This window comes from Empidonax traillii, unplaced genomic scaffold, assembly GCF_003031625.1.
Source record: "Empidonax traillii isolate 1590-97213 ecotype Southwest subspecies unplaced genomic scaffold, ASM303162v1 scaffold570:size522666, whole genome shotgun sequence".
In the NCBI taxonomy this organism is placed as follows: Eukaryota; Metazoa; Chordata; class Aves; order Passeriformes; family Tyrannidae; genus Empidonax; species Empidonax traillii.
In genome coordinates, this window is record NW_020955763.1 from 270,035 (window position 1) to 286,932 (window position 16,898).

General features: G+C 49.7%; 1 protein-coding gene across 4 annotated transcripts in view; it reads right to left on the reverse strand.

Moving 5' to 3' along the window:
- Positions 1–1,683: 1,683 nt before the first annotated feature.
- Positions 1,684–16,898, reverse strand: part of ARHGEF4 (Rho guanine nucleotide exchange factor 4) — a 116,968-nt gene continuing 101,753 nt past the window's right edge. For all 4 annotated transcript variants that reach the window (XM_027897946.1, XM_027897947.1, XM_027897948.1 and 1 more), the window contains 9 exons: positions 13,873–14,052; positions 10,386–10,568; positions 9,654–9,833; positions 8,829–9,061; positions 7,406–7,535; positions 6,406–6,537; positions 5,203–5,446; positions 4,477–4,554; positions 1,684–3,285 (listed from right to left, as the gene is read on the reverse strand). In XM_027897946.1, the coding sequence (XP_027753747.1) occupies positions 3,128–3,285; positions 4,477–4,554; positions 5,203–5,446; positions 6,406–6,537; positions 7,406–7,535; positions 8,829–9,061; positions 9,654–9,833; positions 10,386–10,568; positions 13,873–14,052 (1,518 nt within the window). In that variant the 3' untranslated portion in view covers positions 1,684–3,127. The remainder of the gene's footprint in view (positions 3,286–4,476; positions 4,555–5,202; positions 5,447–6,405; positions 6,538–7,405; positions 7,536–8,828; positions 9,062–9,653; positions 9,834–10,385; positions 10,569–13,872; positions 14,053–16,898) is intronic.

Here is a 16,898-nt window from a genome sequence, read left to right on the forward strand (position 1 = left end):
GCCAGAACAAGGGAACTCCATTTGAAATCCAGATGCCAGAGTGAAAAAGAAGGAAATTTGGGGTTGGTTAATGTGTTACCACCACCTCACACACAAGTACACTTTGCCATTTAATGAGGAACTTGGGGGATGGCTTTTTTGAGTGTCTGATAACACCAATGGAGTTTGCACATGGTCTGCTCCACAGTTTGTTCAGGAAGCACTGTGGGTTGTGGTGAGAGAATCAGGAAGCAGTGCTGGGTAGAAAACAAAGGGTGATGTTTGGTGATGAGATCCTCTTCAGAGCAGGCTGTGGGTGGGTGTGTTGGGCACAGTGGGTTTGAGCCTTACCTGTTCAGCTGTGTCACCTCTTCCGGTCCAATCTCAGTCTCGATGGGGGATCGGATCCCAGCTCCAAACATGGCATGTGAGACTAGAGTCCCAGCTGAGGACACTTTTTAGGAAGAGTACTGATATTTAAATGGAGAATGTATTTCTCTCCACCAGAGGTAAGTAACTGGTCAGCGATGTTGTCTGGCCAGAGCAGTCTGGTTTGGCACTAAAGAAAACATTTCTGTTTCGGTTGCTGTGAACTGTTTGTGCGCAGTGGTCAGATGTGAAATCACGTCTGGAAGAGCTGGTAAGTGATGTGAGAATTTAAACCACTTGGTGCTTATCTACTGTTCAGAGTATTGCTACCCAGATGATGAATAGTAACCAGTTCCTGTGTGTGTTTTCAGCAGGGGAGGGCAGGGGCATTGTTGCACTTCACAGCTGCTGCACTCCTGGGTCCTGTGCCACTGTCACCCCATTTCCCTCAGGAGAAGAGGTGAGGAGTTCTAGTGGGGTGACTTCAATGAAGATGTAAAGCTGATTGTATTAAGCAACATCGTGGCTAAAAAACAGATCAGATGTTGCAGCAAGGGGCACTTTGAATAGATGTCAGCACTTCTTTCACGGTGGAGACAGTAAGGTTTTGTTCAGGGAGGTAAAGAGGTTCTTGGGGGAATCCCCACCCTTGAGCACGTTCAGCTGGGTGAGGTCATGAGAAACCTGTTGCATCTTCACAGCTGATCATGCTTAGAGGGTGTGTGCATGTGTTGTGGGGGGAACTGTCCTCTCCCCAACTTACTGCAAAGCTGATGATAAGCTCAGAAAATTGATTATTTCAGTGCCAACAGATTTTCTTCCTGGCCAATCAAAACAAACACGCCATGGATAAGGAAAGGAGGGTGCAGACAGTGAGGGTAAACACAAACGTGACAATTGCTCTCTGTTACTGAGGGGTGCTGGCTGTAACTGATGTACCTGTGTGTGTGTCTGTGTGTCAGGGCCTCTGTTGCCATCTCTCTCTCCACCTTGCCCGTGTCTGTCTCTGTGTGTCAGTCCCCTCGGTGCGTGTTGGGGTCTGTGTTGCAAAGGTCATTATGCCAACAGTGATGTAGCTGCCTGACCTCAGTTGCTTCTTGGAGTGATTTTTTCTGTTTGGGTTTGTTTTTTCCCTGCCCCTCCCCCAGTGTTGGCACATGTCCTCTCCAGTGCAGAGTGTCCCCTTGCCCGCTCTGGTCCAGTCCCCGTGCGGGTGGTTGCTCTGAGGGTGATGGGTTGTGGTCACTGCTGGAGCTGCAAGAGCAGAATCTCTGCAGTGACTTTGGAGAAAAACAAGTTCACACAGACATGCTGGAGACAAACACAGGCTGAGAGTCACTTTTACAAGTTTCTTTATGAAATTAAATGTTGCCCCTGGTCTGGGGGGAAGATATAGTGCAAGAAGGACTTTGTACATGCTACTGAATTCAGATATCCCTGGATGACCAGACTTTGGTCAGCTACAGCATCAATAAACACTGGATTTCTGAGCTCTGCAGACACTTAGTGCTCACTCACACTAGTGCTGAGTTGGAATGAGGAGGAGTTTTCCTTCCACTGTCACGGGATGTCTCCTAAGCTAGGGAATTCAGTCAGTATGGCTTCTAACTCTCACTATGGTAAGGCAAATCTTTCCTTTTGCTAACCAAGGTTTAAATTAATTCTTTTTGGCCACGGTTTTAAACTTGGGTACTTAAAGGAGGCTCCTTATGCCAAATTTAGGCCTTTTGAAAAAGCGGGTTTCCATTTTTTTAAAGGTGTCAGTAACACGCCTTGAATGTGAAGGTCTGTGGGAGTTTGCATAACAATCGCGTTTCAGAGTTGAACAGCAGACTCTGACTTCTGGGAGCCGGGTTTGCAAATATTGACCTTTTTTTTAAAAAAAAAAAAAAAAAAAGAAAAATTAGACAAAACAGGCATCAAGTTAACAACATCTGACAAGAACAATTACAGACTTACAAAATACACAGTTCTGATTTTTACCATAAATAAACACATTACAAACAATGAGCATTTTCATTGGCCAGGAAATATGGCAGAACGATGGAGAGACGAGAATCTAAGGAATTGAGTACGGTATTAATTAGGCACATTTTTCTCTAACTTATGTAACTCAAACCCACTAGAGAGATTCTTGAACTTGACTCATGCTGCAGGTTGGCACAGTTTAATGTACGATACCGTTCACCAGTGGTGTTGGGACTAGAGGAGAGGAGAGGTCACAGTGCTGTACTCACTGTGTCTGTCTGAGGGCCTGCAGAGGCTGAGTTAGTTGGGCCTGTGTAGGAGGGTCATGTCTCTGAGAAACGTGGGGCAGGGGCAGAGCAGAAGGGCTGTTTGTCCCTGCACGGCCAGTGTGTCATGTCAGTGACTCTGAACTGTTGTTCTGAGCACGGCAGTGGGTCTGTCAGCTGCCACCCCCTCTGACAGCTGCCAGACAGCAGTGGTGGGCACAGTGGGAAGGAGTGAGTCCAAGTACAGCTGACAAGCAAAATCTCTTCAGCTGAAGCACGTCAGGCTCCCTCCTGTGAGCTCCTCCTGGAGCTCCGCCTCGTGGGCGCTGTGCGAGGCTGGCTCCGCGGCACTGGCACAAATGCACACGCAGTGTCTCACCCCGGAGCCAGGGCGGTCAGTCGGGCTGCAAAATAAATAGGGAAGGCAGGAGCACATGTGCCATCCTCTGTAAACAAAGGATTGGAAGAACCTGGGCTCCACCTCCCAGGACTGACGGATAAAGTGCTTTCTCAGAAGGGGTTCAGGCACAAACGCGGGGCTGCCCCTATTTCCGGAAGGGCGTCAGCCTGCTGATGTTCTGCCAGAAGTTCGAGGGCTTGCGCTTGGGCTCTGCCAGCATGAAGACCTGCTGCTGAGGGAGCGTGGTGGGCAGGGTGGGATGCTTCTGCCGCATCAGGAAGTCGTAGTAGGGCCTGGTGACAGCTGGGATGACAAGGAGAGGGGAAGCCAGTGAGTTGAGCACAGCTCCCTTCCCTCCTTCCCCCTTCAGTCCCCGTTAAAGCTGCAGGGCCATGAATCGGGTTTGTCTAAGTCTGACCCTTCCCTTAGTTTATCCCTACTTTCAGCACTGCTTGTTAGGATTAGAGCTGATGCTGTGGAAGTTTCAGAAATGTGCCACATAACTGCCAGGTGTTGTGTCAACACAACAGCAGGGCTGAAGAGCTGCAGCTCATCACCAACTTAACTGGTGCCTTTGCCTGTGCTGGGAGAAACAACTGCTGTGCAAAGTGCTGCTGTCACCTGTTCCAGCATCCTGGGCTGCATTTTTAAGCAGGGATGGTCAGTGCCTGCCCAGTGGACAGGGCTAGCTTGTGGGGCCACCTCTAATGCTTTTTCCCAAGGGCTTTGCTCTGTTAGAGAGGTCTTGGCCTCCTTCCAAACTTCCCTGTGTTTGCAGCCAAATCTTATTTCTGACCTGTTTTGACATTTAGTCGAGCTTTCTTACTAGAGACGTGGCTGGGATTTAAGTGCTGGCTGGTACCACCAAGAGGAAGTGGTTTCCTCCGTGGGTCGAGAGGAAAGCAACTGAACAGAGAGAAGAGGAAGGTGGCATCACAGGGCTCTTTTCAGCCAACAGTGCTGTGGGCACAGGAACCTTCCTGTTTGTTGCTTGAGTTCACACTCCCCTGGCAGCTGCTAAATTGTCCTTGTGTCTGACAGGTTGAATGATCAGCTCTGTTCGAGCATGGTACCTACCCCTGGCACTCTGCCCAAACTGCAGCTTCAGAGCATCTTCCCCAGGCAGGAACAGTCCCTGCTGCAGTCACCTCTGTGACTCCCTGTGTGTCATGGGGATCGCTCCAAAGCTTGCCTTTGGCCACCCTGCTGGGAGAGCCTGTGTCCCCAGGCCAGGCTGTGCACTGATCAGGGCTGATGCTTTCTGGCACAGCGCTCAGCGATTATGTGCAAAGCAGCTCTCCTGGAGTTAGGAACAGTTTCCTGATTCCAGCCATCTGAATCTACCAGGAACTGTAGTGCAGATTGTCACATCAGAGCTCACCATCTGGCCTTCTCCAGAGCTTGTTAATGCCACTTCATTGGAACTCTTCCCATGTAGTAAATACTGAGCCACCCCCCAGCGTCACAGCGTTCCTGTGCTCAGATGTGACTCACCCTTGGGTTTCCCAGCGTGGTGCTGCTTGCTGGCATTCAGCATGGCCTGCTTCTTCTGCACCTCGGTGATTGAAAAACCTGGAAGATAAAACAGTTTGTCAGCAGCAGGTCCTCGTTTGGTGTCTCAGAGGAAACACGGGGGGAGGCAAATGCCTGAGGAGAGAGGGCACAGTTACTGCCAAGCCTGGCAGGGGCACTGCCCTCTGCCCCCCGCCTGCACTGCACAGCTTTCCCCACCTCTCATGCCAGGTTTGCTGCCTGCTCTTTGCCCCACACTTTGCTGGATGAAGAAGCCAGCCCAGACCAGTTTGGCTGAAATCTTACGAGATCACTCTGGTCTGAATTAAGCAGGATTTGGACAAAACAATGCAAATCCTTCTGCACAGTGAGAGCCCTTGGCTGAACCTGTTCTCTACAGACACCTCCAAGCTGGGCACTCACACTGTACTGCAGAACTCTGGAAGCTGTATGTAATGTATTGACTCTTCTCAGCCCTGCCTGAACTCATTAAAGACACATCAGCCTCCCTGGGGATGCGCTGCAGTGTGGGCTCATGGTGGTTTTTTAATTGCACAGATTCATCCAGAATGTGCAATTCAGCAGCCCAGAGCTGGACTGCAGCATGGGCTGGCTTCCCTGCCTCTTCTCTCCCAGGCATTGGCTGGTGGGTAAAAAAAGAGGAAAACCAAACCCCCCCACTGTCTCCCAGCATTGCTCTGTCCATACCTGTCTCCTGGTCGAGCTGCACCTGCCTCCTTTCGTTCTCAAACGCCTTCAGCCAGCGCTGCTTCTGCTCAGGCTTCTTTGCACAGAACAAGTGGACTTCCTCAGTGTCTCGGCAGTGCAGCTTAAATGCATTTTTTACACTGATATTGAAGTCCTTGTCCTTGCCATCTTCTACATCCAGTATTTCCATGTCATCCATGTTGATCCGACTCTTATAATACAGGATGTCCCGGCGCAGAAGGTCCTGTGAGAGAGACCACAACAGGTGAGCTGTTTCCTGTCCTAAACATTCATTTTCTCTGAGGTGATGTATTTAATCTTCCTGGTAGTCCTGTAAAAAATCCCGAGTACTGGATTTGAGCGTGTGGAATTGCTGAGCTGCTGTGGGCACTGTTGGCAGTGAGGGCCCCTGGGGGCAGGACAGGTGGCATCTGCTGTTGGGGGGTATCAGCCGCCTTGAAGATCTGAATGAGAAGCAAGCTTGGGTATTTCATATTATCCCAAATCCCTCATTTTTGTCCTCTGACACTATTTGAATCCTCCAGTCCCAGTTAGAAAGCAAAAAAACCCCCAAAAATCCTAATTAGTTCTTGTTTTTTGACTACGAAAAGTAATTTTAAGAACAGCAATTTTCAAGCCCAGAGCTACCTGCAAAATGTGGAATGTGCAAAAAATAATTGGCACATTCTGTTTTGAAATTCCAGAGGAAGATACCTTTCACTGGCTCCAAGAGGGAAGATTTCATTACTTAGGTTATGAAAAATAGCATGTGCTGTACTTACAGACTTACATGTGATTTAATATGGTCTTACTGACTGCCAAGGCCCACAGCTCTTCATCGAAGCTGCAGGTGCTCTCTGACTCTGCTACTCGTCAGGTAACAGCACAGTTGAAAAAATAAGGTATTTAAAAGAAAATAAGTGAGAATACTTGAGTTGTATAAAATATCTCCCACACCAACCCTAGAAGCAGTGCAGTGCTTTCCTCTTTCAGTATGAGAATTAGGCTGGTAGCTCTTTGCTGTGCTGAGGGCACAGAACACCCCAGGACATCAGAGAAAAGACTGGAGTCAATGCACAGGGAGGTCTCAGTGCCAGGAGCACAAGGTGTCAGTAAATGTTAAGGACACAAAGGAGTGGAGAGGGAGCTCACTTAAATTCCTCAGCACTGTGGTAGTCAGCACTGGTGCCTGGCTGGGGTTACCTTCTTGCAGCAGACAAGCTGGTGATCGAAGAGGAAGAACATCCTCTGTTGGCTCTTGGCTTGAGGGTGGGAGATTTTGGCTAATTCCCCGGAATAGATGAGTTCTGAGCTCCTGACCAGGACATCTTCACCCTGGGAACAGCACAAAGAACAGGTTGGTCTCAGCCATCCAAAAACGGGGAGCAAGAACTAAGCCCGTAGTCTCGTAGGAGAGCCTCAGCCTTGTGTGAGGGGCCTGAATTCCTGCTGACAAAAGTCTTCTGGGAATGAGAGGCAGCCTCTGTGCTGAAGGACAGTCCCTGTCACAGCAGAGAGACACTGTGCCCTTGGCACCCAGGGAATGAGAACGGAATTTGAGGAGAAGAATAGCATGTTAAATGAAAAAAATCTCCTTTTCCAGGGCGTCTGCTTAGGGAAGCTGCCTCATTCCACACAGAAAGGAGGCACATAAGCAGAGAGCTGAGAATTTAGCCTGACATCCTTGGGCAGGGGGCAGTGGGGTTTTAGTGAATCTAGGATTTAGAAAATTAGTATTTTGTTTCTTTGGTTTAGCAATTTTGAAAATGAGTCTACAGGAAACCTTGGCTTCCTCTGTCACTGTATCACAGCTTACGTTTCTGTAACAATTTGCTGGCTTGTTAAGCATTTAGCAACAATTCTCATCTTGAGAGTTTGAAACTACACAAGATAAAATGGGGGGCAAGATAAAAATAATAGAATTTCACTGACCTACATGCTAATTTCATTCTGCAAGGAAAAAGCAAAAATCCCAGGGAACATGCCAAGGCAGCTGGTCTAGCTGGGTTATGTGCTAGACCTGTTCAGTTTTACTAAAAGATCACATCTGTTTAAATGAAAAATAAAAAAACCATGAGGAAGGTCAGGTCAGAGAACTGAGGCAGGGCTGGATAGGGAGATCTCACTGTAAGCAGAAGCTGCTGGAAGGGCAGAAGAGGATCAGCATGGAACAGCTGATTCCTGGGAAAGGGAAGTCTCTCACCTCCCAGTCCTCTATGGAACTCTGCCACTGAGCAATTTTGTCGATGTTCTCCAGCCGCCGCTTCCTCTCGTTGATGAGCTGGGCGACGTTTTTCATGGCGTTCAAGGCAGCCTCGACATCTTTGAAATCCCTGGGGATGGGCAGAGGTGTCAGACATGGCAAAATGGCACATGTGCCTTGTACCTGCACTGCAAAGGAGGGCAGCCCTTCACAGCCTGGAGCTGGGCACTGAAACAGTTCCACCTGCAGTCTGTGCTAGCTGTGCTGTGCTGGAATTGGAGGCACAGCTTGTCAGACCATGCTGGTTTCGAGGCACAGATTATGGGCCTCTAACAAATACAGGCCAAATTTGTGAAAGGGAAGAGGCTAAGGCATCAAGTTTAGCCACAGAGGTGTTAATCTGAGTTTCTGGAATAATCTCCAGGGCTTTCCAAGCCTCATTTTCTTTCTGCAGCATAATACATTCATAATGCCGCTGTTTGCACCCAGGGGCTGATCTGTCATGCAGAGGTGAGGCAGTTCAGCATTAACTGGCTTCATTTCAAATAGAAGCCGATGGCTTATCTGGAAGGGTAGGACAGAAGCTGATCTACCCTCCCCCACACACCATCTGCTGCCACCAGCTACTTCTGCTGAGTTCAGAGTGGGAAGGAGCTGAGCTGCACCACTTGGCTCTAAGGCAACTTTCAAAACATCTGTGCACTGCATTAAGGAGCTTTCTGCTCCGAGGTCAGCTTCAGACAACATGCTTAGAGATTTAACAAGACATGCTTAAAACCATTCTGGGAAATGCCAGGGCTGCAATTAGGAAGGTGAAATTAAGCCAAGCCACAATGGACCAATATCAACATTTTAATACAGATTTGTCATGTTTTATTTCTGTAGCTGATTATTTCAGATGCTTGATTAAGCGACAATTACTTGAGCCAAAGGCAGGGCCTTCACCCTGAAACTGAGCAATGGATTTGGAGTCTTTGGAGCTGGTGCTGACAGGGCACTGAGTGTGTGTGGCTTGGCTGCTGCAGGCCACGACCTCCCACTGGTGAGGTGTAGCTATGTGGGCATTTTGGAGTATATTCAACCAGTGCTTTTGGAGACAAAGTTTTCAACACCACCACCAGAAACATTAACTCCAGAGTATCTATGTGCTGGTATCCCAGACAAGTGAGTTAAATAAAATAGAAAAGTGTCATTATAAAGTGGACCTTGTAACTCCAGATCTGTAACGACAGAAAAGCCCAGTTCTGCTGTAATGGAAGATTAAATATTTGACAGAAAAGTACTTCTTTTCCTGGTTTCCACAAGGTAACCCACAAGAACTCTGGTGTTGGCTGCTGTTGGTAACTGCCCTCCATACAGGGCTCTGCACAAATCCATTTCCACGAGCCCAGCCTGGCTCCTGCCCTGCCCCTGGCTGACCCACCTGTGCTGGGGGTTGGTATACTTGAGCAGCTCAGCCAGCTGCAGTGGGTACTTGCAGATCTTCTGCACGGGGGTCAGCAGGAACCCGTCCAGGGAGATGTCGATCATCTTCTGCAGCAGCCGGCAGGCCTCGAAGAAGTAAACGTACTTGTTGACCTTGGTGAGGCGGGACAGCTCCATGCAGGCGTTGGGGTGGTTGTTGCAGTACTCAGAGTAGATCTGAAACTCTGTTTGCTGCAAGGGAAACAGAGGGATTTTCTGGCCGTGTTCCTCAGGGGAATGGCCTGGCTCAGACTCCTCTGTGTGTGTTCCCTGTGTAGGTCCTACTCCTGTATCTCTGTCTGCGGATTTGCATCCTCCCCAGACTCTGAAGCCTGGAGACCTGAAGCTGGGGATGATGTTACAGGTTAGGGCATGTGCAGCTTCTCTGAGAGACCAGGACATTCCCATGTGCCCAGCTGAACGCTCTGAATGACTGGATCAGCTGCTGCTGATCCTGCACTGACCTGGAAATACCATCCTGTAAATTCAGGTCCAGCTAAAAATTCTGGAATCTTCCTACATTTTTGCCAAGGTCTGACAGGGAGTGTAGTGTTCAGAAGCTGGGGCACTTTAAAAATGCTCTTTCCACAGCCACAAGAGTTACAGGATGTTTAGGTGGGAGCAGGGGCAGTGCTTGAACAGGGTGGAGGGGGCGGGGGATGGCAATTAGTGTTGGTGGGAGGGTCTTTTTAAAGAAAGCTTCATTTGTGTCAGATCAATTTCTAAATTCTCTAGCCTTATCCATGCTCAGCTACCCCTTTCCCATGAAGTAAAATTTACTTACATATTCCAAGAAGCATGAGCCAACCTCACTCAAATGTGGGTGGTCCTTGTTAAATTTCTTCTCTAATGCTTTAACAAATTTCTTCTGGCACCTGTAGATGTCCTCAATATTCCCAAAGATTGTCTTCAGCTGTTCTTCTGTAAACATGTCAGCTCTCTTGCGGCACTGCTTAATGTAGCCCTAGGAGGAGACCAAACTGTAAACCTTCCTGGCCACTGCACTTTTGTACCATCTCAGTGAAGAACTGTGTTCCTGCAGAAGTCCCCAGTTACCTTCCCTGGGACCAGTGCATCTCTTTTAGGAGAGGTGTCACAATACTCAGCAGATTTGCAAGTGAAGGGCCCATTTGGCTGAGCATCCCCCGGTTGTTTTGATCTGAGCACGACTTCCCTGAAGGCTGGAGCTGCTGATTATATTAGCTCAGAACACATATTAGAGAGGACAGCAAGGCTTAGACATTTACTTTTCTCTGGCTTGGGAAATTCAATTAATTCCACTTAATCAGAGCACAAGTGAGTGCTCCAAATGCAGAGGCATTTGGGATATTGCTGTAATGAATTGTCTTCTGTTTTCTGAGCATGTAATGCCATCCAGCAGAGCAGGCTCTGAGGGAAATACAGTCTCATTTTCAGGAAAACTACCTGCTCAGGGTCCCTTTCTGGGCAAGAACGGGACATACTCCATTATACTTTGGGCAAGTTCTTACAGTCCCTTCCCCCTTTATTCCCTTACCTCGCAAATGTCCTTCAGGTGCTTGATGTAGTCTCTCTCTGTGCTTATGATCTCATTGATGACGTTGGTCCTCATTTGGTCTTTGGTGGTCTGGCCCATCCCGAAGCGCCGGGAGTCGTCCTCTCTGCCCCCCTCCACCTTCAGGGGATAATCTTCCATGGGCTCATCCTGGTTCACTCGCAGCTGTGCCAGACACACAAGATGGTCACAGTTTGTAGTGCTAAACACAACTCTGCCAAGGCATTTTGGGACAGTCAGACTGTTTGAATGGCAGACTAGGACTGAATCTGGATGGGGTGTGAAGAGGGCTGCTTGCTACCTGTATATTGCTCCTAGGCTGTCTTCCCCTGGGGGAAGCTATGGCCAGATAGTCTGGGGAGGGTTCTTTTCAATCCACATGGCAGCTGCTCCCACTGTGTGATATGGGTGGGTTTAAGCAGGCATCTCTTGTGGACAGGAGTCTTCCAGGAAGACTACATACAAAACCAGGACAAAATGGGTTTATCAGGTGAAATTTCTCAGGTATATGAGGGGGCACTTCGGGAGGGAGGGGGAAACCAGTAAATGGTTGGGATTTATCTAGCTTTACTGTTCTAATACTACCAATAACAGAGGGACTCTCGGTCTCTGCTTCCCCAGGACTATTTAAAGAGAGTTTGTTGTTAACATGAAAGCAGACACAGCTGCCGGCGGGCACATAATGCGGGAAGAACGGCACTACATTCCAGGGCTTTGTGGGACTCGCGGTCCCTTCGCGGTGCCCATCAGATGGCAGCACAGCACGAGCAGAGGAACACCAGCCTTGCAGCCACACCGTTCCAGAGTCTGTTTGGTAAACAACTGCAAAGGACCCGAGCTAAAGCAGCCAAGAGTTGCTGCGTTTCACTCCGGAGCTTTCTTTTCTGTAGCACTATTGTAGCTCTCCAAGTGCCCACGAGAATATTTTGACCGTGACTCAAATGATCAATCTCAGCACAGAGAAAAGTGAGATATGAAGTAGAAACACACATAACTGTAGGAATTTTTAGTACAACGACACAGAACCGCTTTAAACTTTAAATGCAGCTTTTTCTAGGCACAATTACTTACCCCTTGACACAAATACATCTGCATACAACACCAATGCTTACTCCCTCCCTTGTCAATATGGGCCCAGATTACATGTACTCACTATTTACAGCTGCTGAAGCCCTCAAGAGGAGCAATCCCGGTTTGCCTTCACTGTGAGAAGAGCAGCATCGGCAAGTCTTAAACTCAGACCTTGGCCTGAAGCTTGTGTGGAGTAACTGAGAGACCTGCAGACTGACCCAAGCCCCCAGACCAGCCGTCCCTCCCCGCGGGGAGCTTGAGACCCCGCGGTAATTAGCAGGAAATCTCTGCTCGGATGCTTGAATAAGTGTTGTAATTACTCTGCTGAAAGAATTTGTTACTCTGCATCCCTAATGGCTGGTACGGGTCCGCTTTCCCCTGGGATATCATCGCAGGTTTTGCCAGCCAGGACAATTCAGCTTGTTAGTAACACGAAAGAAAATAAGGCCCATGTTTCGACCGAAAAAAAAAATAAAAACAAACAACCAAACCAAAACAACCAAAGAAAGCAGTGCTGTCCCCACCAGTGCTGAGAGTTTGGTCCTGGCAATTGCAAAAAAATTTCACTTTTAGTAATAATTATTCAGCTGACACCCTCTCCTGCAACCTGTAACAAAGTATTTCAAAACTTTTATAGCACTATCTGCCCCACTTCTCCAAGGACACCAGATCACCTCCTGCCACCTCCTTTCACGCTTCACCTGGTTTTGGGTCATTTGTGATCTCAAGTGACCTGGATAAAGAGCTAAAGGGCTGAGAATCTCTGCCCTTAGGCACCTAATTGCCTTTGCACTACTGAGGAGCTGCCCTGAGGTGGTGAAAGCGGTCAGGCACCCACACACACAGTCACAGCCCGGAGAAAGGAAAAAAGCCTTTCTCCTCACAGCAGGAAAGGGGGCACAGCGGTTACCACACTCCTGGTTTGCCCCCCACTTGCCCTGAGAGTTCAGATGTGTTTCAGAAGCTCTGCTGGAAATGAACCCAGCCTCTGCAGGGAGCAGCTGGGACTGTCTGGGCTCTGCTGCACAGCTATTTCTGTGTGGGCTTTGTAGCTGGCACCAAGGGAGAGCCTTGGCCCAAAAGCTCCAAATGTCTCATATTGCCCTACATCAGTTGTCCCACATGACCTCCAAGACATTTGCTGTGTCTCAGTGGCTGGAATACAGTGCTGGAATACACTGGAATACAGTGGGACAGCCCAGCAGCCTGGTGGGCTAAGGGAAGGTGCATGTGTGAGTCAGGCGGTCGCATATGTGGCACTGACTGTCCCCAGCAGCAGGTGGAGAAAGCTGAATTTGGTGCCGTGCTCATCCATATTGTCCAAGTGGACACTGAAGGCCTCTGCCAGCTGCATCTGGGATTCCTTTAGGAGAGTGTTGCTTGCTCCTGGCAGGGGATGCCATGTGCTTGGGCCAAAACTAAGCAATACCCGTACCTGTAAAGCAGGAGCCCAGGCTGCCACCACCCTCCCCAGCTGGCACAGCTCAGCTTAGCTCCAGTGGGGAGCTGAACCACCCTTGCCATGATTTACTTATGCTGAGGGAGTTCACAGTGGAGGCAGCTCAGCCAGGAGGGCACAATGTAGACATGTAGAGGAATAGAATCATAGAATCAACCAGGTTGGAAAAGACCTCTGAGATCATCAAGTTCAACCCTTGATCCAACCCCGCTGTGGTTCTCAGACCATGGCACTGATGCCACATCCAGTCTCATCTTAAAAACCTCCAGGGATGGAGGTGAATCCACCCCCTCCCTGGGCAGGCCATTCCAATGGCTGATTACTCTCCCTGTAAAAAAATTTCTTCCTGATATCCAACCTAAACCTCCCCTGGCACAGTTTAAGACCAAGCCCTCCTGTCCTGCTGATGGTTCCTGAGAGAAGAGACCAACGCCCACCTGGCTACACCCTCCTGTCCCAGAATTGTAGAGAGTCATGAGGTCTCCCCTGAGCCTCCTCTTCTCTGGGCTCAACACCCCCAGCTCCCTCAGCCTCTCCTCATAGAGCTTGTGCTCCAGTCCCTTCCCCAGCCTCGTTGCTCTTTGCACCTGCTCCAGCCCCTCAATGTCCTTCCTGAACTGAGGGGCCCAGAATTGGACACAGCACTCCAGGGGTGGCCTCACCAGCACTGAGTGCAGGGCAAGAATCACTTCCCTGCTCCTGCTGGCCACACTGTTCCTGATCCAGGCCAGGATGCCATTGGCCTTCTTGGCCACCTGGGCACACTCTGGCTCATGTTCAGCTTCCTGTCAATCCAAACTCTGAAGTAACAAGACATGATGAATCAATTGTCTCTTGCAGTGAAAGTGCTCAAGGAGTCACCACAGCACATTAAACATGGAGAAAAAGAAAAAACACTTGATGCCAATGGAGAGGCACAAAGAGAGATGAAGCTCTTACCCGAACAAAGCTGGCTGGAAACCAGCCTTCGCTGTCCAGGATCCTCCCCCACCACCACTCCTTGTTGGTCGCGTCCATCACTTCAATGACATCGCCGGCCTTGAATCCCAGCTCCTGGTCGTCCATGGTGACATGGTCCCACAGGGCTTCTGCGTACACCACGCTGCCATCGCTGATGAGCTGCGGGAGAGCAAGTCACACTGTCAGTCCCTCCAGGAAAGCGGCAGCGTGTGCACAGTGGCTGCAGCTTGGGCACCACCAGCCACGTGCTGGTGTCTGTGCCCTCCCCACGAGCAGCGTGGAAAGGAGCTGGGGCTTGTCTGGTGGGTGGTTTGGCTGACCCTGCTCTCAACAGCATTTGTTCAGAATCACCTGGACACAGGAAAAAACATCACCATAAAAACCCCAAGTTTAATGCTCTGGAATTCATACTGGTGACTTTGCCTCAGCCAGCAAACAAGGCTCAGTGGTACCTTGTTTGTGAAGGATGCTCTGGTGCTGCCAGTACAGCCCTGCCTTTGAAAGCCTTGAAATCAAACCCTGAGCACCAATATTTGGAGACATACTTTGGAGCAGAAAGCATCCTGAGGCCTCAGAGCTACTCTGGGATGAATAGAGACTGAAGTCTTTATTTAAAGTGGTTAAACTTAGCAGTTAAGCTGCTTAGAATAAGTCTGCTGGAGAGTTTAGCAATTACACTGAGGAACAACAGTTATTTACTACACGCCCCACAAAGGCCCTACTCTAGGAAAAACAGAACCCCCAACATTAACAAACCCAAACTAAAACCAAGCCCCACAGGGTTAGAAGGGGGCTTCTGAGCACAGTGTTGCTGTGCCTGATGCCATTCTCGACCATTCACACCTCAGCTGTGGTGTAGCCAAGTCACAGGGGTGTATTTGTGACCTGGTCCTGCTGGCCACTGCAGCAGGAGAGCCTGCCTGATGCCACCAGTGTATCAGGTCAGCCCCCTTTGGATTTCAGCAACTACAGAGCACATGCACAGAGTTCTTGGGGCCTGAGACTGAGCACCAAGGATTTCCCTGAGAAGGCAGAGTGTACACTGGAGTCTTGGCCACAGGACTTGGCCATTATGGAGTGGCAGTGAAGCCCTGTTTTTCTCCAGGAAAATGGTGCAATGATGAATTATGGGGAGACAATGTAAGGACAGTCTATGAGGCTCAAGGGAGAAAGAGGAAAGCTGTACAAACCCCACTGTCCCTGGTATATCTCCCAGCACCAAGCAGTGTCACCACAGCACATAAAACACGAGCCATCCCCACACCTTGGGCTGCTCAGTCACCCGTAGTTATCTGGGTTACTGGTTGTGCCTCTCCACAAAGGAGAGGGAAGCATGTTGTAAAAGAACGTCAGGATAATCGCGCGCTGAGTAAATCAGAAGAGAGTTAACGAGGCATTTGAAAGAAAATTCAAATGCAGTCTGCCTTTGGATAGCAAATGGCCCTTCACTGAACCAGAAACAGCCTAATGCAGTGTTTCCATTCTGACAAAAATAGCGGGATGATGGGGAAGGAGAGGGTGAGAGGTTCCCACTTCTCTACACAGCCAGTGTGTAGCTAGAGCTAGGTGGGATGCAGTGGCATGATCTCATGTGTATCTCCATGGGGGCAGGGGATGGAGATCCATGTGGCAGCAAAGACACAAGGGTTACTGGCGTGTTAGAAACCACAGAAGTGCCTGAGAATGGTCATGTAAAAATTAGAGCTTCTCCCCACAAAAGTGTGGCAGGATCAACCCAGCTGAAGTGCATCTACACCAGTGCACAGGACGGACATCGAACAGGAGGAGCTGGATGACACTGTGTAGAGGGAAAACTAGGATACAGCTGCCATCACAGAAACATGATGGGATGACTCCCAGCTGGAGTGCTGCAGTGGATGGCCATAAATCCTTCCGAATGGACAGGCCTGGAAGGAGAGGTGATGGAGGGGCCCTGTATGTGAGGGAATGCTCTGACTGCCAAGAGCTTGATGCTGGTGACAATAGGGTTGAGTATTCCCCCCTCTCGTGAGGGACAGCAGAGGGGCAAACACTGATCTCTAGTGACCAGTGACGTGACCTGAGGGAACAACCTGGATTTGTGTCAGGGCAGGATTAGGTTGGATATTAGGAAAAGGTTCTTCCTCCAGAGGGTGGTTGGGCACTGAACAGGCTCCCCAGGGCAGTGGGCACAGCACCAAGGCTGCCAGAGCTCAGGCAGTATTTGGACAGTGCTCTCAGGCACGAGGTGTGACTCTTGGGGAGGGTTCTATGCAAGTTGGACTTGGTCCCTGTTGGTCCCTTCCAACTCAGCATATTCTGTGATTTTATGAATATATTTACCCATGATCTGGATGAAGGGACTGAGTGCAACCTCAGTAATTTAGAGGTTTTAGCTTTTTAACATAGAGGTGTGATGACGACAGTAGGGAAGAGAGTGGATGTGAAAGTGTGTATTTTCCCAAACTGGGCTATCAGAGGTCAGCCCAGAGCAGCAGCTGGGCTGTGGGTGACACTGGGTGTTGGCCACTCCCAGTAAAGAGCTGTGCTGCTGTTTGGGCAATCTGCCTGTGCACAACCCATCCCTTTGCTCTGGAGTCTGACTACAGTGACCTGTGCTTGTGCAGACCCCGAGCTGAGCCCAGCTCCTCCCTGCTGCAGGAGGGGACAGCAGTGACAGGGTCAGGGGGGACTGGAGCCACCCCTATGGAAGGGAGCTGATTAAAGGAACTGAGTGTGGGGCAGTCACCTGCACTCAGGTGAGCCCAGTCACCAGGTCAGGCTGCACCTGCACCATGCCATGCTGAGTTACACATCCCTGGATGGCTGCTGCTCAGGAAACAGGCATCAGCTAATAAACCTTTGGGAAGAGTGGCTTTCAGGAGGCTTTTCAACGTGACCACACCCTTGCAGTGTACCTGTGCCACCCTGGATCAGTGCTCTGAGTATGAGGTGGTAGCTGGCACACACGTCACAGCCCCGACCAGAGACTCAGTGGACTTCCTGCAGCATTCTGAAGATCACCC